At 34.3% G+C, this 21886-nt stretch overlaps 2 protein-coding genes across 2 annotated transcripts; one reads left to right on the top strand and one right to left on the bottom strand.

The window, feature by feature from the left end:
- Window positions 1-6452: 6452 nt before the first annotated feature.
- Window positions 6453-11749, top strand: LOC118051761 (protein NRT1/ PTR FAMILY 7.3). Its single transcript, XM_035062484.1, has 5 exons — window positions 6453-6553; window positions 6869-6983; window positions 9601-9818; window positions 9997-10562; window positions 10786-11749. The coding sequence occupies exons 1-5, from the start codon at window positions 6539-6541 to the stop codon at window positions 11654-11656; spliced, it is 1785 nt and encodes a 594-aa protein (XP_034918375.1). The 5' UTR covers window positions 6453-6538; the 3' UTR covers window positions 11657-11749.
- A 3105-nt stretch (window positions 11750-14854) lies between these two features.
- On the bottom strand, window positions 14855-21534 carry LOC118051762 (pyruvate kinase isozyme G, chloroplastic). The gene is made up of 12 exons (XM_073407863.1): window positions 21168-21534; window positions 20351-20632; window positions 19736-19901; window positions 18899-19033; window positions 18663-18773; window positions 18449-18535; window positions 18174-18238; window positions 17400-17575; window positions 16386-16485; window positions 16012-16160; window positions 15291-15399; window positions 14855-15204 (listed from the first exon to the last, which is right to left on the bottom strand). The coding sequence occupies exons 1-12, from the start codon at window positions 21378-21380 to the stop codon at window positions 15091-15093; spliced, it is 1707 nt and encodes a 568-aa protein (XP_073263964.1). The 5' UTR covers window positions 21381-21534; the 3' UTR covers window positions 14855-15090.
- Between the last annotated feature and the right edge of the window lie 352 nt (window positions 21535-21886).

Here is a 21886-nt window from a genome sequence, read left to right as displayed (position 1 = left end):
GTTGCCTATGAACCCTCACCAAATTAAGTGGGAGAAATATTTTTGATAATCTGCTGTGGGTATCTTTTTCCCTTAACTGCGTATTGATATGATGATCACCCCCGAAAATTGACTGGTTAAAGATTGGACCTGTTCTTGACATGAAAGGTGAAATTGCACGTGGAGCTACTTTTCTTTTGATAAGCAGAAGAATTAGGCCTCAGAAGGCTCAGAAACAACCCAGACGGGCGACAGAAGATACATCAGAGCCAAGATTTGGAAGAAAAAATAAAAGAAAAAACCAAAGATTGCACTCATTGAGTACAGATAGAGGTTTATGATCTTATCCCCGTGTCTTCAGGCTATTATCACACCCAACAAATGATCTCATCAAGCCATGAACTTTATATCCCAAAGACCTTTAATGGTTTCAAAATCACAGCAAAGTTCCCATGATGATTTCAAAATAACACATGGAGCTGCTCTAAGAAGATTGCTTCGTTATCCGGGGCACCACAGAGCTGGGGTAAAGCAGACACCCAATCAAAATCTTGAACCGTGCTTGTAAACATGGATGGTTAAAGATGGTCGTTGGCCCCCTCATTCGAATTAATGCATGCATCATCAAGCTTGCTTCCACCAGGTGTGTATATATATGTCGATTAATTTGGTAGCGATGTTGATGTTTTTATATATTCAACGAGTGGAATCCGACCTTGTTGATGAGGACTTTTCCATTCAATAATTAAGTTGTGAGAAATGGTATCCTCGATTGGTGTGGATGCATATTATAAAATGCCTTCTTTATACAAAAAATGGAACAACTTTACAGTATGGAAAATGCAAGAATAGTGTATGCTTGCGTCTGAAAATCCCATCGAACCTCATGGTAGATCTGTGATTGCACGAACAGAATGCGAGCAATTGCGTTTCATAATCACAATTACTATTAATTTCTGTAAAGAACCATCAATTAGAATGGACTAATTTGACGTGAAGTTCATGCCTCCTAGCCATCTTTTGTTTTCTATTATGGCACGTCTCGCTGGCTTTCGTATATTTCACTCTACGTTTAAAAATATTATCTTGGTAATTAACAACTGGCTTGAATTTTGCTCTCAATCTAGTAAATTGATAATAATGATATTCCTGGGCTTGCTTTCCTATAGAACAAGCTTTTCTATTTGATTTCACCCATCATTTCACTTATATTTTACTTCTTGAATTCATATTTTAAGGTAAATGGAATAATATATCAAGCAGCACATAAGGATTAGGTTTTCTGGTTCAAAGAACTGGTTAGGTTTTCCGAATGAATGTCCTCTCCATTGGGCATGCAAATTCAGCAAGGAAAAAAGAGAGGCATAGCCATGCCTAGATTACGATCGAGCTCTTGTCCTTATTGTTTCTTTATGCAATGCATCGGTTTCCCACGGATCAAATTCTCTTTTTTTGGTTTGGAGGTGTGCGTGTTAATCATGCTTAACAGTTGTATTCCTTATTACATTTGCCTTTTATCTTTATAAACTTGTGTGTAAAAGTAGCTGACTCAGACTTCTTTTGGAGTTCATCAGGATTTTCGGGAAGATGATGAAAAATGAAGTTAAAAATCATTAGCTGCAATGCCTCAACCAATAGATCCATATCCATACAGGATGCTGCTATATATTTATTGCCACTCCTCTTGTTACCGGCCGGTGATAATCCTACTAATTTCTTTAATCTCCAAGTTGATAAAGTTTTTTGATTTCTTCTTCTTTAATTTGAAATGTTAGTATTAATTACCTTTTATAAGTGATTTAATACCCGATTCTAATTATTGAAATCGAACCCTGAATCTTAAAAAACAAAAAATAACATATTTTTTGGTTTATATTCAATAAAATATATGTTTTTTCAAAATAGAATGAAATTAATACATAATAAAAAATATTATACATCGAAAAAGTATATTTCAAACAATAATTAAAAATATAATTCCTCTCTCGAGTATTTACTTCTTCATATTTAAAAATGGAGCATTGAGAAAACTAAATCATTTATTTAGTATTTATAATATAATTAAAAAATAAATATTAATAATATAGCAATGCTTTATATATATATATATAACCCAATAGAAGTGGTAGTTATACTAATAATACAATTATTTCTTTAATTAATAGTCAAAGGCTGTTATTTTAAGATTATTATATCTTGTTGTATATATTCTGTTAAAAGTTAAATATGAAGCATGTTTTTTATATATTGTGTAATATAAAAATGGTATCTCATTAAAATAAATAAAATTGAGCATTAAGTTGAACAAATGTCTTGTAAGCTATGGATATATATTAAATAAATAATTGAAGTATTGATTTCAACAAATAGCTTGCAATAATTAATTAGCCCTCCGTCCACATATATAGTTGTATGCATGGTACACATGTACTTGTTAAGGCCCGTCTAGTTCATCTCATGAATTAAAATAGGATTGGGAATGTCATGACACTTTTTTCGGGTTCTTTCCAATTACATTTTTTTTTATATATATATATATATATAAAAACACTGAAACAATGCCATTTTGAACGGCACTGTTTTTCCTTTTTCCCTGCACATGCAAAGACAAGGAAGGAGAAGATTTTAAATTCCCCCCCGCTATTCTCCTTCTCTTTCCCCTCCCACTTGCCCACAAAACCTGGACATAAGTCACATCCCATACCCTGCCACCATTAATGCAAGCCATGACCAGCCACTCTTTCCTGTGCTAAGACATGGGCAGGGCAACCACCTTACCCTGCGCCATGTCAGTGGTAAGGTACCCCTCTCTTCTTGCAGCTATAAATACAAAGAAGGGAGAAGACAAGAAGGGGGAGGCGGGGGAGAAAAAGAAAAAAAAGGAAACTAGAGGGGTGACAAAATTTTGGAGAAGGAATAGAGGACGAATGTGATAGTGGAAAGGGAGAACAAAAAACAGAGGGGAGAGTTTGTTTTTAAGAGGAGTGAAGCTCGGGCAAAACAAAAGAAAAAAAAGGAAGAGAAGGGGGAAAGAGGAGAGGAGTAGAGTAGTGATAGAGAGGGAAGAAATGGAACCGAATAGAGAAGGTAAACAAACCAGGGGTGGGGAAGAAGATTTTGAAGATAGATAAAAGGAACAAAGAAGTTCAGAAATAGGTGGACAATGCTGAGAAGAGAAGGAGAACCACTACCACCACTACCACCAGAGACAACAACCACGCTCCCTCACTCCAGGTAATCTCCTCCCCTTTTCTGGCTCCTCTGCCATGTTCACCATTTGCATGCAGAACATGAGCAATTCACGATCTGCAACAAAGTGAAAAATAATTAGCTGGTTACTGTGTTGTGCACAATAACCAGCTAATTATATATAACGGGTTACTATGTTGTTGGTTTTTCTTGGGTTGGAACATCAGCCCAGCCCACGCGGCTGGGTTGAGTCCAACCATGAGTAGGTTCTCTTTTGGGCCGATCCTGGCCCGATTTCATTTTTTGGGTTGATTTCGGCCCAACCTCTTTTTGGGCTAGGTTAGCCCAATTGAAATATATATATATATTAAAAAATCACTTTTTGAAAATGTGTGATTTTCCTGCGTATTTTTCTATGCCATTTTGATTAATATCAGTATGTATCATTATATTGTACAGATACAAATCTGATATTAAAATACCCGACTTTCATCAAAACATTAAAAAAAAAAACATGTTTTTGTTTTCATGCATACAGCCAAATCTCTCAAAGCTAAAAAACTCATATTCTATTTTCATACAACAAAAAAAACTTTAAAAAAATAAAATTGTTTTAGAATGCATTTTGGCTTTAATAACCAGTTTATTAAAATCACGAGAACTTGATCAATATTTCAAAAAAATGCAAAAAAAATTATTTTGTTTCTTTTTATATCAGAGATTATGAATTTACACGTAAAACGTATTCTCGATATTAAAACAATATTTCTTTTATAGACACTAGAACGATTAGGTTTTTAGCCCATAAGATAAGAACCTTCTTATTGAGGAGGGTTTTTCTTAAATCTTAGATAGATAGGACCAACAATTAGAAAACACTACCAAACCTTAGATTTTGATCAGATAAATAAAACAATGCAGCTTACCTTAGGTATGACATATTTGGGGTGCTAATACCTTCTTTTTATACAACCAGTCTCCGTACCCGATCTCTGAAACCAGTTAGGGTTCCTAGTGACCAAAATACTAGGTGGCGACTCCCATTCTTTCCCCCCCCACTGATAAGAGACAAGAATTTCTTGTCTCCCTATATTTTCCAAGTACACACACACATGAGTGTGGAAGACGATCGCCACGACGCCGCATACGTGCGATAGGGAATATTGGTAAGAGAGTTTATTTTTACGCTAAGCACTTCGGATATTGAATTAATTTTGAACCATATATGTACATGGAGGACATATTTTATAAAAGCAACTTTACACCTAAAAAAAATTGACACTTACAATTCGCAAAATTGATGAACTTGGTATTTACGTACTCTTGTTTTTCGAACGAAGATTTCAAAGTTTACTACTAAGTGATGAATTCGTGGTTTCACATAAAAATTAGGGTTTTTAAAGGTTGGGTTGATAGATAGTGTGATTAGACCAAGATACTATTTGGGAATGCGGTACTAACCGCGTTTCTTAAAAATTCAAAATTGTTTTTTTGCTAAAAATTAATTTTTTTTATATGTTTTGGATTATTTTGATATGCTAATTTCAAAAATAATTTTTTAAAAATAAAAAAATATCATTTTGATACATTTCGACATGAAAAGTACTATGAAAAGCAACCGCAACCATACTTCCAAACAGGCCCCGCTAGTTGATAAACTTTACTAGTAGTTATATGATTTGCATGAAAAAAAAAATCTTTTGAGAAACAAAGGACTCTCCGATGCTTAAAATCATAAATGTGTATAGAGAAAAAAAACATAAAGGAAAAGGAAAATATAAAATGAAAGTTAGGAACGTGTATCTACATATGCTGATTGAAGAAAAAAAAAGAGATGTAGTGATGGTTTTTAAAAATATATTTTTTTTTTGTTTTAAAAATATTTATGTATAGAATTATGTTTATCTCATCATTGTGTTAGTGTGTTATTTTATTGTTTTTAGTGCTATTTATGTATGTCCACCTTTATCCAATAGTATGTTCAAAATTAAGGATTTGCAATTTATGATGTTTCTTTACCGACAAACAATAACAAAGAACCCTTGAAAGCGTGGATCGCAAACTAGTTAATGCTACGCTGAGCTATATTTTATTATCAATATACTTTCAATATGTATTCATCTAATTTGGTTGTTATTTTATAATTATATATCTTCTTGTTTACTTCATATTTTCTTGTTCATATATTTTTTTATCTTTTAAATGCTCTATCTAATAACACCAGAAAGAAATATAAAAATCACATATGTCTTCTGTTTTATATAAGGATATTTTTTCCATTATTAAATCTAATTTTCTCTTTTAAGAAAGAAAATCGTATTTATCTTGGATTTAATAGCTAGTTAATTACTTATAAAAAAATTAATACATATATCAAACACCCAGTCATATAAAAGAATACTTTTTCATCCATTAAATATGAAATTATTTAGTTACCATAAAATAATGAAATTTATTTAAATCATATATGAAAATGCCTTTTATTTTTTTATTTCTAGTGAATTATGGCAATAGTCATTCAAGCAATTTGTAGTTCATCATACTAAAAGGTATATGCTAATTGATAAAATAACTTATTTTATGTTTTTATCTCTACTCTTCAACCAAAATGATTTAATCTCTTGTATTTCAATTCAATCATTTTTTTAATGTAATTATATATGTTAATTTGAACTCAAAATAGTTCAATTGTGAAAAAAAAATCAAATTAAAAGTTTTTTTAAAAAATATTATTTCAATCGACATTTATGAGAAAATAAATAATAAAAAAAATTCTACAATAGTTTCTACGGTTTAGTATTTTGTATAATTAATATTAATATAAAAAGGTACTTGTGATTATCCCTAATAAATCTAGAGAGGGTATAAGCAATGGATAAAATGGAAAAACGGAAAGGAGGAAGAGAGATAATGCATCATTGGAAAAGGAAAAAAAAACATAAAACAATTTGTTCAGTATTGGAGTATTATTTCAGAAAAAAATACAAACAATTTGCTCAATAAATGGAGTATTTTTAAAAAGAAAAAACATTAAAAATGAAATTTGTATTTAAATAAAATATTTTTGTAAATTGAAAAAACAATTCTCTGTGATAAGGCTCGATGAAAAAGACGGCTCATTTTCTGATTTCCAAGAAATTGCATATTACATAAACTATTAATTTCGATGATTTGACCCCTTAGGGTAACCCCTCCTTTTGTCCTCTAAAATCTACACCGTTCGTACCACCCGCTAACTCTCTATTTATACACCCTCACCTCTTCTCTTCCAGTCCCAGCTTCCCTTCTCTTCTTCATAGAAAACATCTCCTTCTTCTTTTCTCATCGAGCATCATAACAGAAGAATATCTCTCTCTTTTCAAGATCATTAATGGCTTGTTTGCAGGTGTGTAAGGAGATTAGTCGAAAGCTTCTAGCTATTTTCTTCTCCTCGTAAATCTTCTTTCATAAGCTCCCCTTTATAGGTCTTGGCTAGCTTAAAAAATGGGGGTTACCATTTTTATTTTATTTTTTTGTAAGCGGTAGCTAGCTTATTAGTACGTGGTTTAATTATTAATCCGATGCATAACATAAAGCATAGACACTACAGTGTTGGGTGGTTAATTATGATGAAAATTTATTTAATTTACTTGTATTTCTTCTAGTTTGAAGATGAATTTAGTGGCTGTATAACAATGAGGTGAAAAATGTTCATACGCAGGATAAGTTCAAGGAGGGAGAAGGAGAATGCACTTTTGATGGAACAGTTGATTGGCATGGTCGTCCTGCTATCAAAGCCAAATCTGGGCAGTGGGCTGCTGGAATCATTATACTCTGTAAGCACAAATTCTAACGAACACCGTCTAATATAAGATCATTAGATATGATCAAGAATAGTACTATCTCGAGATGAATCTTTCTTGGTTTATATATATATATGGCTGGTCTTCTCATTACAAATATTTTGCAGTTGGGCATTCTTTTCTACATACCACAGTCTGCTTTTTCGATTACTTTACTTGCATGTTCGTCTTTGCATTTTAAAATGGTTTTTTTAAATATATAATTTTTTATTTTATTCTTTTTGTTTGAATTAATTATTTTTTAATATTTTCAGATCATTTTTATATACAATAATATCAAAAATAAAATTTTAAAAATAAAAAAAATATTATTTTAATATATTTTTATATAAAACAAATACTTTAAAAAACAATTAATATAGCAATACCAAACAAGTTGTTTCTTGCAAGAAAACAATATGTGCCCGAAATGCAAACTCCTAGGATTATGGGTGAATTTTGGGATGTATATTTTCATAACAATATCCGTTGTTCTATCCTATATTTATTGCCTACTCCCGACGCACTAGGGAATATGTCCAATGATCCATCCACAAAAACACATATAGCATACGTGTGTGTGAGTATTTTGTCCATGTTTATTTTCGATGAGATTGTTCTTGCAAAATAAATTTATCACCAAATATTTTGGGAAAAAAAGAAGAGAGATGGGGTTGATATGATAAGTAAATGCTCCTTTCTTCTTTACTAGTAGCAGTACAAACTTCCAATCTTGGAAAAGATGAGAAAATTAAGGTAGCTAGATGAACGGGGTAAGAATGAGAATTGAAAATAAAAACAAGTGTTAAAACTCTCATTAATGTCGGGCTTCTGCACAGCTAGGGGTGAGCAAAAAAATCGAGAAACTGAGAAAATCAAGAAAAAAATAACTGAAAAAAAAAGCCGATTAAAATTTTGAAAAAACAAACCGGTTCGGTATCGGTTTTAGGCTTATAAAACCGAACTGAAAAAATAACCAAAAAAACCGAGTCAAAACCAAAAAAACCGAGTCAAACCGGAAAAACTGAACCAAACCGGTTTTTTCCCTAAAAAAACCGAACCAAATCAAAACCGACCGGTTCAAACCAGTTTCGGTTTTAAAAAAAAAAAATTTCGGTTTAGTTATTTTTTTTTATAAAAACCGAACCGAACTGAATTTGCTAAAACATGCACAGCCAAATGAATAAATGGAAGCCACAGAACATATCTCAGAGAAGATAGAAACAAGAAGAACCTTCTCGAGTTCTAGACAGGAATAAAGACAGGAAGACATGGAACTCCTTTCTTGGAAACCATGCATTAAGATTCATCTGGCACGGAAATATGTGTAGTTCTCTGCATGGTCTGGGTTTCAGCCACGTGCCCAGGAAAATCTAATTGAATACGATAACATTTTTCCTTTAATTTTATTTTGGCAAGATAAGTGCTTTTGTATCTATATTTCACTGGTGTGTATACATCGAGGTCGTGTTATATCAGCTATAAAAAAGGAAGAAGAAGATAATTATAGTATTTATTATTATATTAAGAGATAGAGATAAAAGAAAAATAGAAATATAAGAGAAGAGAAGAGATAGAGATGATGCTTGTATTATCATAAACAACAGATCGAGTTCTGTTGTTTATAACACCTGCTTAAGTTATATGGCCATATATCTCAAAAAACAATAGTAGCCGGATCGTTCATAGTTTGTTTAGGTCGGCGGCGGAAATCCTTGTCATCATCTTAATCAAAAGGTACTCATTTTTTTTCATCTACAGAGATTATATGTATATAATTAATATACAGTACTCAACAAGTAAAAAAAAATTGATTGAAAGGAAGAGATAAAGCCAGGGGCAAGTTCCTTTTCCTCTGGCTTTACACCCATAAAAGTTAGAATTCAGTGGTGGTGGAAGAAGAAAGAAAGAATTAGCTTTTGAGTAAGGCCAGTTAGATACGAAATTATTGCGTCTCAGCTTATTAATGTGCTTGACATTAATTTGGTGGTGCTCTTGCCCACGCTTTTATATAAAGTAGGTATAAAAATATCAAATTCTAACGTACTTGTCATGTTGCTAAATATGAGCTTCCCCAGCACATGAACAGTGAAAGAGGCGTGTAAGTATCATGGTTGGCCAGGCCAGGCAATTTGTTCAAACGATTGTTAACGTTAAATTCAGTGGAAAGAAGAGCACATGACAGTATACTGTTGAGGGGACTTTTTGATCTTCAAAATTGATTATTCTAGGCACGTAATTTGTTTCTAGGAGTACGTACAACCCCTTTCATCACCTTGGTGAGTTATAGTTGGGGTCTTTCTTTGACCTTCTGAAGAAATGGAAATGATGAAATATAAAAACATGCTATCACTATGTGAGCATAAGCTTATTAATTCTTTCGTAACATAATCAAAGAACTTCAGTTCATCCTCACCCTCTGGGGAAATCCATCTAGCCACTTTACAAATGTATGCCTGGTGATGTTACTGATAATTAATCAATTAAAATTGCCATTAATTGTAGCAAACGCTTGAAAAAATCTTGAACTGAGTTATCTGCAAGTTTAGAATTCCCTACAAATAAAGCCTCTAAACGTGAACTGTGTTTTGTTATGTTCAATAAATTCCAGTGAACCAAGGCCTGGCAACACTCGCATTCTTTGGTGTTGGTGTGAACTTAGTTCTGTTCCTGACAAGGGTTTTGCAACAAAGCAACGCCGATGCTGCCAATAACGTTAGCAAATGGACCGGAACGGTCTACATCTTCTCTCTTGTCGGTGCTTTCCTTAGTGATTCCTACTGGGGAAGATACAAGACTTGTGCAGTTTTTCAGGTCATCTTTGTCATAGTAAGTTACTTTGACCCTGAACCTTTTCATTACATTTTGCATTAAAAGTGTAACTTTCATATTTCACCTCAAAAAATACAGGAAGATTTCGTACAGAAAGCAGATCCAGGTGCTGCAATTTAATTGCATGCATATATGCTAATTAAATATTGCTGCTCTAATTTGTTCTGTATGGCAGGGTCTGGTAATCCTATCACTCGCATCATACCTATTTTTAATCACACCAAAAGGATGTGGAGATGAGCTGACTCCATGTGGATCCCATTCAAGCATGGAAGTTTCTTTGTTTTACATCTCCATTTACCTCATTGCTCTAGGAAATGGAGGGTATCAACCTAACATTGCTACATTCGGGGCCGATCAGTTTGATGAAGACGACCCTAGGGAAGGATATTCAAAGGTTGCATTTTTCAGCTATTTCTACCTCGCCATGAACCTTGGTTCCCTCTTTTCCAACACCATATTGGGGTATTTTGAGGATGAAGGGATGTGGGCACTAGGATTCTGGATGTCTGCAGGTTCTGCCTTTGCAGCACTGGTATTGTTTCTAGGAGGAACAGCTAGATACCGGCACTTTAAACCAAGTGGTAACCCTCTCTCCAGATTCGGCCAAGTTATCATAGCCGCGATGAAGAAATGTAGGGTCGAGATGCCATCAGATGGAGAGGAGGAGCTGTACGATGTGGATACAAAAGATTGCTCAATGAATGGCAACAGAAAGATTCTCCACACTGACGGATTCAAGTAAGTAACGAGAGAACGGTCACAGACTCATAAAACTTGATTTATCCGAAGTACAAAGAATTGATAATTAATCCTTGACTAAATTCAGCATATGTCTAGGAAGCCATATTATCCAATTCATCATTCGAAAAAACTGGGTTTCGTAGATTCCATGAATCAAGCATTGCAAGTTCCTTTTGATCTATGACTATAACAATGCTAACTGTTCATCTATGTATTTTAGGTTCTTAGATAGAGCAGCTTTTATCTCTTCAAGAGATATTGATGATCAAAAGCGGGGCTGTCGCAACCCATGGCGTCTCTGCCCAATTACACAAGTAGAAGAAGTTAAATGCATACTGAGACTACTCCCAATTTGGCTCTGCACCATACTCTATTCAGTGGTTTTCACACAGATGGCCTCTCTGTTTGTGGAACAAGGTGCTGCAATGAAAACAACCATTTCAAACTTCAAAATCCCTCCTGCCAGCATGTCTGCCTTCGATATTCTCAGTGTTGCATTTTTTATTTTCCTATATCGGCGAGTTCTTGATCCACTTGTGAGCAGTTTTAAACAGACAAGCTCAAAAGGACTAACTGAACTTCAAAGAATGGGTGTTGGCCTTGTGATCGCAATAATGGCAATGGTTGCGGCTGGGCTTGTGGAGTGTTATAGACTCAAGTATGCAAGAAAAGATTGCAGACACTGTGAAGGCTCAAGCTCCTTGAGCATCTTCTGGCAAGCTCCTCAGTATGCACTTATTGGAGCTTCTGAAGTTTTCATGTATGTTGGTCAACTGGAGTTCTTTAATGCACAAACACCCGATGGATTAAAGAGCTTTGGGAGTGCACTATGCATGACTTCTATCTCGCTAGGGAATTATGTGAGTAGCTTGCTTGTGACTATGGTTGTGAAGATCTCAACTGAGGATCATATGCCCGGATGGATCCCAGGAAATCTGAACACAGGTCACCTCGACAGGTTTTACTTCCTCTTAGCAGGCTTGACAACTATAGACTTAGCTGTGTATACGGCATGTGCTAGGTGGTACAAGAGTATCAAGCTGGAAAAGAAATGCGAGGAGAATGATCATGAAGAGAACCTCAGAGTCTGATGTACATGATGAAATCTCCTCCAGAAAAATGTTAATGATTATGGTACCAGCATATATGAATAAGAGGGAGAGATTGGGGGTGATGGATAACAATTTGCAGAAACTTTCGGATAAACAAAAAGTCGTGCTGTGGGAGAGTACATATAACCTATTCGCTGAACTCCCATAACACCTGTTTCTCTCGGTTACTGCAACACCTCACTCTGTTTCTGAAGTTAGGTTAAGTAGAAATTAAGGAGTTCAATGAGGCTGGGCAGCTTTTGGTTCAATTTGCCTCATTATCATTTGTTGATCCTGTTGCTAACCATGGAATTACCTTCTAGAATGAATTCCTACCATCTATGAAGCTGCCATGTTTGACAATAATACAAGTGTATCTTCCCTCCAAGTTTTCACTTCATGACTTTTGGACTGCAACACTAAACTTCCTGGGGGCTGGGGCTGGGGCTGATAAGACAATGTAAGTTCTAGTTCCCCAACATACCTAAAGCAATTTTTTCATGATCATGCAAGCTTTAATTCTATAATTATAAAAAAACAATAGACTTCGACTTCAGTATAAGATCATTGTGATGCCAACCAAGAGAAACACATTAGAAACGGCTCACTAAAGCTAAAGTTGTAAAAGTTGCGAGTGAGTTGTGAAACATCGCCCTCATTAAAAAAAAAAAAGCACATATATTTAAGAATAATAGCTCTTAGGCAGCCCACCCTATAAACCTAAACCTTCCGAACTTTATAAAGAAGACTAGGGCGAATGAGTTGATAATAAAATGTTTAGGATAAATTTCAGAAAACTCTCTGGTTGAGTTACCTAAAGAAGATAAGTATAATGTTAGAAGAGTTAGTTTTTTTAAACTACCTGATTTCTTACTTCTTATAATTGATATTCAACACATCATAGGTTTTGAGCATCATGTCAAACTTCTTGATCCCTTGTCCTTGTACCTTTATATATGATAAGAAAGATGAAGATAATTTTAAAGTTTTAGGTTGTGTCTAATCTATATCTACTTAGGTTTGGAACAACATTAGTTATACTCATTACCCTTAGTTATTTAGTGTTCAAGTTTACAAACCTAAAAACTCCATAGGCTTTTTTCCTATCTCTTCTCATGTTAGGTTGTTTAAGTCATCTAAAATGCTTTTTCATATATAGTTCATAGCTTGCATGTTAAAATTATAAAACAAATTCAAGCAAATAATAAACAATATAAATTCCAAGTTGATTTATATAAGTATCATAATGCATTTAATGTTGAGGATTATTTTATGATACAGATTATATCTAAATTGTGTCCTTTAAAAACCATTAAAAGATTTTAAACAAGTAGTTAGATCATTAAACTACTACCAGACTCTGATATTAGATTATTTTTAACATGAAGGACCTAGTTATGTATAAAAGACACCAATATATTCCTGATAATTCTTTTGAAACCCCTTTCCTATTATCCTTATCATACAAAATGAGCATATTAATGCTACTTTAAATATACAAGTTATTTTTACTAGTAATGATAAAGTTCAACGAATCCTAATTCATGAGCTAGATGTCTAGATTTAGATTCCACTTGAATTATAAAAAAAGACATTATAGTGGCTTGATTTTGATCTTTAGGAGTCTTATCATAGTCATTTGGAGCTATAATCGACAAAGTTAAGTTTTTCCAACTCCGAGAAAGTTAATAGGGACATCAAACCCAAGTCATTGTTCATGCATGCTTATAATCTTCAGGGATGGAGGGTAGCCCAATCATTGTTCATTGATTAGAATATTGGACTTTAGTTTATGCTATCATGTTTAATTTATTTAAAATTTTATTTAGGTTTTATTAGTAGGTTTGATGTTATTCTATTTTGAATTTTAATATATTTTTAGTATATCTTGGCCTAAAGGCTACTTGTTTTAGGGTTTTATTATTTAAACATAGTTTTTTTGACATCATGATTAGATTATGATGAATTGATAAAGAAGTTACAAGCTTTTGGTTTTTCAACCCTCATTTTTCCTCTCCTTTCAACTCTATTCTTTTTCTTCTTCAATTAATTTCTTCTAAATTCTAAGTTTTTCTAGTTCTTTTATTTTACTTCTCTTGAATCTTTATTTGTCCCTTATAATATTCTCTTTTATCTTAGAGTTTCATCAGTTATGGAATGAACTTTTAGTAAAGAGTAAAAATAAATGAACCATCTTTTATTTATATTTTCACAAATAACGCTAATGATTAAGTCATAAAAAAACTTATACAAATTAGACTTTCCACAACTATAATCTTGGGCTAGAGACTATACTTGATCATTCGTCATTAGTTTTCTACAAAACAAGTCTCGTATCAGGATAATAGACTCTCTTATGCATAAGGTATAAAATATATAATGAGTTGAATATGTGTGAAGAGAGAGTGTATGAAGCAAAGAGAGTGGTGTATGGTGTATCTTGAGTGAGTCTGTCTTAGCCTCTCTTTTTTACTTGATGACATATGGTATTTATAGATACCAGAAATCATGTAAGTTTAATTGGTGGGAGGAAAAAAATAATAGAAAATATCTTCTTTTCTAGAAAGCATGCTATGTTTTTTATTGATAGATAAGTTGACGCTTGAAAATGAGTCATTGATGGTAAAAGTTCGACCACTTTCTTAAAGAGTTTGGCTAAAAGAAATGAGAGATTTGGTTGGATTATTTGACCAGATGATGGGTTGGATAACTCAATATTGATTTAGATAGGTTCAATTAATGACCAGATATTATTAGACGTGTTGGGCTGATTAGACTGAAAGTTAGGTTGAATATTTTCATTTTTCTTTTAGATTAAACAAACACCTTAGGATAAAGCTCTACATGCCCTATGTTAACCACGCACACCGGCTAGTGGGTGTCTCCTTGGACACGTTGATGCCCCCAAAGAATGGCACCATTGAAATCCAATGGTCACAGAGACCGAAGCTGAGATTGCCACGTCCTAATCGTGAAAGGTCAAGACAAAGCAGTGCAGAATGATCATGGATTTCCACTCCGGGATCAAACTATAATTTATTCTTCCAATATGATGGTCTCAAGTCCCAACCACCAGCACTATATTTCCACTGCTTTCAACTATGAGCCAAGAACAACTCAGAACAAATACAACGTATCTGTACCGGATTTATCAACCATGTGTTGGGCAGCAAAAAAAGCGCTAAGAACATTTCAACATGCCAGAAGAAATCATTGCAAGATTTTATCGGATGCCTTCATAATCAGTAGATAATTTTCTTTCTACATGAACATGTTTGCAACAAAATTAGCCTTTGTGGTATTCAAACTCTATAGGATTTTTCTGAGTTCATACTTGGAACAGCAGATAACTATTACTAGTAATTTGACAAAAATAAAACAAATTTCAAGATAAATATCAGCTGCTCAAACACAAACCCTTTATTGGTACGGAGTTAGGCCTGGACCTTGCGAACTTGAATATGATGAGTAGATTCTCGACGCCATATAGGTTGCGCTCCACTCTGGACAAGGGTAACATTCTGTCCTTCCATCAACAGACCCTTACTCTAAAGCATGGAAAATACTTACAGATATTAGTTTCAGGAGATGCTTATACAAGTGTAGAAACTAGATAGATGGAGGAATCACCAACCAATAATAGCTTGAGTGCTCGGGCAAAGGTCTCCTCTGCGTCGTCTGAAAACTGCATGTATATTGGCATGGCACCCTGATAAAGTGCCAGCCTCTGCTTTATCCTTTCTCTGCCAAGCATAGAGAATGTTGTGAATATTAAGAAATGAAGACTTTATCCTAATTTACACTACACCATCAAGACAGTAACTAAAAGAATTCAACACTAGGATAATATAAAAGTATGCAAGAAAGCTAAAAGATAGCACAGAGCATGAAATTGTGGTGAATAACGATATTCTAATCATATGTGCATATCATCAACAAGGCCATTTAACATCTTTAGCATGATGGCAGATAGACAGGAAATGTATTGGCATCAAAGAAATGTTCTCTTCCACGAGAAAGATAACTAGTATAAACAAATTGAAGAATGTACAGTGGTTATTGAAAACCATATAAACAAATTATTGAAAACTATTATACCAAATACAAGGATGCACAGTATCACACCACTATAAACAAATTACCAATTTTCGTGTGGCTAATCTTCTATCTAATACTTTCACCATAAAGCATTCATTGTTAAAATATTTGGAAACATGCACGTGTAGCATTTCAAGCTTTCTAACTCAGTTAAAGCTTTGAACAACATTGTATTTGAAAGGACCTTTATTCAATTTACAGTCTCAAGTAATTTAAAAAGCAAAAACTACTGAATTTGTAGAGATTTTGGAACTCACTCGTTTGTGAAGGCAAATATTGTTGAGGCAGGCCGATAATGGCTTAAAAGTATAGCCATGGACCCTGTTCTTGTGAAGACAATGATAGGTGTATTGAGAGTGTTAGCCATAATTGTGGCATGGAAAGCAAACATTTCACCCATATGGCTCTGCCAAAAAAAAAAGTGTATCCATAAGGTGTTCAGGCAATGAAAACATGAAGAGAGTTGGAAATTAGAACCGGTCACTTGGACAGTAGCAGCAGTGGCCAAGTTTGACATCAGTCGTCACAACTCTGATGTACTGACTTAAAATCTGATTCTATTTGTCCAAACAACTTGTATGTGTAATAAGAAAAAAACAAGAATTAGAAGCCCCCCCCTCTCAATGCATACCTTATAGACATTGTGGGTTGGAGCTGTCGTGTTAAATGGCAGACTTGATTCTGTTCTCAATGCCACTGTGTGCATGACTTTGACAGCTTTAAGTGGATACCTAAATTCATTGTCATAAATAACAAATAAATCAATTGCAAAAGAAAAGGAAAATTAAGTTGTCTGCATGAAAGATTGAAAAAACAAAATCATAACTGGGACGAGGAAACTAAGTAAAACATGATTGTGAAACATGCCATTAAACCTGTTAGGATCAAAATTCGTAGTAATAATACAAGTTTACCCAGAAAAACAATTATGAGTTAGTTGTCATAAGGATGCACCATACTGAAACTTAACCACCACTATCATTGATGATATCTTCATACTCATTTCATCAGAGGAGCTAATTGAAATACAAGCTATGACTTGACAGAGAGAGAGCATGAAAGTCAAACTTATATTGTGTTACTGGCGCTTGAAGGTTTTAAAAAAGGGAACTTCTCTAGTCTTATTTAACTCAATAAGCTCATAAAATGTGCTCGCTGAAAAATATTTTTGATGGAAAACATGTTTTAAAAATGATTTTGTAATTTTCTGATCCATCGTAAGAAAAAATCATATGTTATCATTATTGTAGATGGAATTTAGGTGGCTGGTGGTTGTTTCCAGCAATGGTAGACAACTGAAATTGAGTCAAGTGACAAAGTGATTGTGGTGACCATAGCAGCAATTGCCATTAGTTGGTGATGGATGCCACTCAGTAATGCACAATGGTAGGCGAATGGGAAATGCCTACAGTAAAGCTGAAAGCCATATCAACCGAGTGGTAAGACTATATATCCTATAATAGTTGAAGGCTTGCAACACAAAGCAGTCTAGAAATTTGAGCCAGCTCTCCACTAGCCAGAAAAACATTATGTTGCCAGTTTATATTCTGTCATCAAACACAGAGAGGGAAGAAAAAAACAAAACAAAAGAAAAATATTCTGTTGCTGTTTTCTGAATCACTTGATTTGGACCAATTTCACTTACTTTCCATGGGCCGTTTCTCCTGAAAGCATGACTGCATCAGCACCTTCACGTACTGCAATTGCTATGTCAGAAACCTCAGCCCTTGTTGGTGTAGGATGATCAATCATGCTTTCCAGCATGTTTGTTGCTACAATAACAGGCTTCTGCATGTTGTGACACCTTCTAATGATGTCTTCCTGTTTGCATGATCATAAATCACTTGACTAAACAAAGAATTCAAGTGAGGTGATTAAACTCTAAACAAGACAAGTATTAAAAAGGTAAGTGCTGTTAGTAGTTATTAAGGCTACATTCGGGTAAGGATAGCAGTTTCACCTGCTATGATTTTACCACGTAGGATAAACCATGCATGGTAAGCAGGTTATGCTAAGAAATAAAGTGAATTTAGATGACCACCAACAAAAGCAACCAAGCCTCAATCCCAAACTAGTTCGGATTGGTTTTATGGATCCTTTTGCACACTTCCTCACATGTACTAAATCGGCAAATAAAATGTAAATAGACAAAATGCAAAATTGATCCATATGTAGAATCTCAAGAATTCATTTCAAGTGATGGGGACTATTATTTACTATATAATATTTTATTCTTAGATTCAGTTGAAATAATGGGCTCCATATTCATCCAAGTTAAACTTTTGAGATTAATGTTTGAGTCTCAACCTCAAGCTTTTTCTTTTCATCTTAATCAAGTCCCAGATCCAAATTTGACATGCATGTATTATGTGCACTATGGAAGTTGGTATCGGACATGCCACATTCTCTGTTCAATTACCTGCAATAAAGGGACATCCTCTATTGGAAGTTCAGCACCGAGGTCTCCACGAGCAACCATTGCCCATCAAAGCCAATGAAAAACAGTTAAAAGGGAACTGAACATTATTATACCAAGCAATAGATAAAACACATGAACACATGTACAAGGTATGTGCACACAACACATCTTCACATAAAGAAGAGAAATTTGTAGTCTCCCATTAAGAACTCTAAAAGGCATGTAAATAGATAGATAGATCTACAGTAATCCATTTAGAATATCAAAACTGACCCCATCTGATGCAGAAATTATTGACTGGAGATTTGGTATTGAGTCAGCACTTTCAATTTTTACAATCACTTGGATGTCAGCATTGCAGCCTGCATGATGTTCGCAACAGTTCAAATAGACAAACTGAAGAGACATGAACTCTCAAATACAGCTGTAACTTGAAGAACTGTTTATATTGTAACTTGAAGACCTGTTTATATGAAGAAAAAACTTTACTTGTGAGATAATCTTTCAACTCGTGAACCACTTTTTCATCCTTTACAAAGGACACGGCATAAAAATCGACTTGTTTATCCACCCCAAATTTGATATCTTCCCAGTCTTTGTCTGTAGATAATGACAATGTAGCACACAAAAACGAAGCATAGTTTTCAGAAGATAACAGAGGATAAATGAATAATTAAATCTTCACATCATACTGTTACAATAAGAAATTGAAACAGATAAGAAACCTGTAATTGAAGGCAAAGTTGCACTTTTTCCCCGCACATTTAAATGGCGCCTTGATTTTAGTTCTCCACCATCAACTACCACACATTTAACTGCATCCTTTGTCTTGGACTTCACAGATAATGACATCATTCCACCTATAAAATTCACAGAAAATAGCTCTTCATGTCTTGTGACCAGCAGAGGAACTCTAGACCTCGGTGAATACTTTGTAGAGCATTCCCTTTGTGAATGGATGGGAGGAAAGAAATAGAAGCTGATTCATGATACTTGAGAATCCACAGATAGAATAGAATCCAAACATCAGGAAATAAAGTGTACTATGCTACCATACAGTACTAGCAACTAACATATATACTGTAAGAAAAGCCATCTACCAATCCATTAAATAACAATTTGCAAATCCCAAAAGCAAATCCAAAAGAGAAATAACAAAATGAGTTGGTTAACTTTTTCCATCTATGATGAATTATCCATATTAAGAAAAAACTACACAGGTGTCCTGATAATTTGGGAGTTGTGAAGCCTCCAAGCCAGTTAAACTATAATTAAAGTCCAGTTCCTCATATGGCCATCATATATAAATATTGGCCATTGTAAAAAGAAGTTCTCAGAAAGTAAAAGAAAACACGTATACCACATCAACTCAATTATTCAAATTAGTGATTTAAAGATGTGTTTCTGGTTTTTATTATCATGTACATCTTTCTATTATACAACTCATCTATTTCTAACTATAGATTCCAATTACACCATACCTATCAGATGGTACAGAAGTACGGAGATAACATAACTGACCTACAATCAATGAAAAGCCAGTGTAGAATATGTTCACTTACCATCCACCAGTAGCATGTCCCCAGCCTCCACGTCATTTATAAAGTCATCATAGTTTACACTAACAGTGTCTTCAGTGCTGACTCCTCTTTTGATGGTGAAATTAAACTCTTGTCCCTCCTTGAGAGTAATTGGTTGAGGCACATCTCCACTTCTAACCTCAGGACCCTGCATTACATTAAAAAACACATAGGACTTTGACATTTTCACAGTAGGTCTAAACATGCAGCACATCAGGCAAGAACAAAGAGCATGATGTTGGATGAGTGGATTTGAACCAATGGCAATAATTGATGTGCAAGTTTCTTGGCATGCAATCACTAAACCTCTTCGAACACATTCCCCCAAAACATATTCCGAATAAAACTTGGGGCATCCGAACTCAGATGTTGCTTGGTGAATATAAATAATAGAAATGAAAGGAGAAACCCACAAGCTTTCCCCAACTACATATTTGGTTAAAAATTAACAAATTGGTTATGTAGTAACAAATGATCATAAATCCGTTTCACCACAGAAACAAGGATAAAATGATCAAATTTGAATTTATTAAATATCTGTTGATCAGAAACCGAAAAGGAGATAAATTGAATCAAGATTTTCAGAAATCAGTATACCTTAGTGTCTAGCATTATGGCAATAACATTGTCGTCAGATTGTGCATTATACTCTTTGACCAGATCGATAGTTTTCTTGTGGGAAGCATGGTCTCCATGCGACATATTCAACCGGGCCACGTTCATTCCAGTTTCTGCCAGTTTCCATATCATTTCACGCGAGCTTGTGGAAGGACCAATTGTACAAACTATTTTTGTTTTCCTTCGAGCAATTGGACTTATATTTTCCTTTCCCAGAGTTTGATTGTTGGTCAGAAGCTCAAAAGGATAGCTCACCTTTTCCTAAAACAATAGAATCTCAAGTTACAAACTTGCAAAGAAAACAAACACAATGTTAGCACTCGAAAGGGAAAGGTAGAAGCAGGATAGTATAATAAAGCAGCACTGCAAAACAGAGCATTTGACGTGTAGTTTTTGCAAGTCTAGGATTAAAGAGTTCTTCCATCTTCCCCAATTAGCAAGAACAAGTCATAATCACTGAAGATGAAAGCTTAATTAAGATTAAGCTATTAACAAGATATTTCCCTGGGAAGTTGATGTCCCTATGATAACTATTCAACTTCCACGCTATAATTGATTGATGTGCAGCCTTTTCAATTCCTAGTTTTCAGTACTGCATCAAATTGATTATTAATGATAAACAAAACACGGTCCTACAAACTAAAGCAAGCCAAATTTTCAAGTTTTAGCTCGGTGGGAAAAAAAAATCTCCAAATTCAAAATAAAATATTTTCATCTCTCTCCGAATAGCATCTCAGAATCCAAACAGGGTATATAGTCCATAAAAGAAAAATAAATGACCATAAAAATAACTCACAGAAGCCGTTAAGGGCCCGTTAGAAGACGCAAGCTTTCGCGTCTGGTTCTGCCCACTGACTTTCATAGATCTAACAGTAAATTTGGAATTTTGGAAGAAACATCTCTTTCTAAACCTTGATTCCAACACAAACACATCACTCAAGTTACCCGACGACGACAAAATCCGATGATCCCTACACATTCTCGTCGACATATTGTTGATCGTTGCCATTTCTTCTCAGGTTTTGGCGTTTCCTGCTCCGTGATATAGATGTAGAGATAGAAGGAGAGGAGAGGGACAATGAAGAGTGCTAAGCTCCTGAGAGAAACAGAGACAGTGTTTATAGAGAGGGAAGCATTTATGTTATGTGGCTCTGCTACTTGAAAAAAAAAAAAACAACGAGAAAACGAATAGAGAGTTCTTTTCTTGTTAGGACAGGTGGCTTCCTTGTGGCCTGTGGGCGTTTTTCGAACGGAGAAAACTACTATCTTACTCGCAGGGTTGCGAGTGTGTGACACCGTTTACTTTGTGCGTTATTTACATTATTATGTTTTGTGTAATTTACTTTCTTAATAAATTTATTTTTTCTCCACAGATCCTGCTAGGAAGGATAATGGATATCCAAGAGTCAAGTTTCTTAATATTTATTATCTATTTAATAAAAAATATTTATAAACTATTAATTAAATTTTAGGTATTCAATAAGCATTCAATATCTATTATTATCTATTAAACAA

Source organism: Populus alba, chromosome 3 (genome assembly GCF_005239225.2).
Source record: "Populus alba chromosome 3, ASM523922v2, whole genome shotgun sequence".
NCBI lineage: Eukaryota > Viridiplantae > Streptophyta > Magnoliopsida > Malpighiales > Salicaceae > Populus > Populus alba.
This window is presented reverse-complemented; position numbering and strand designations above follow the sequence as displayed.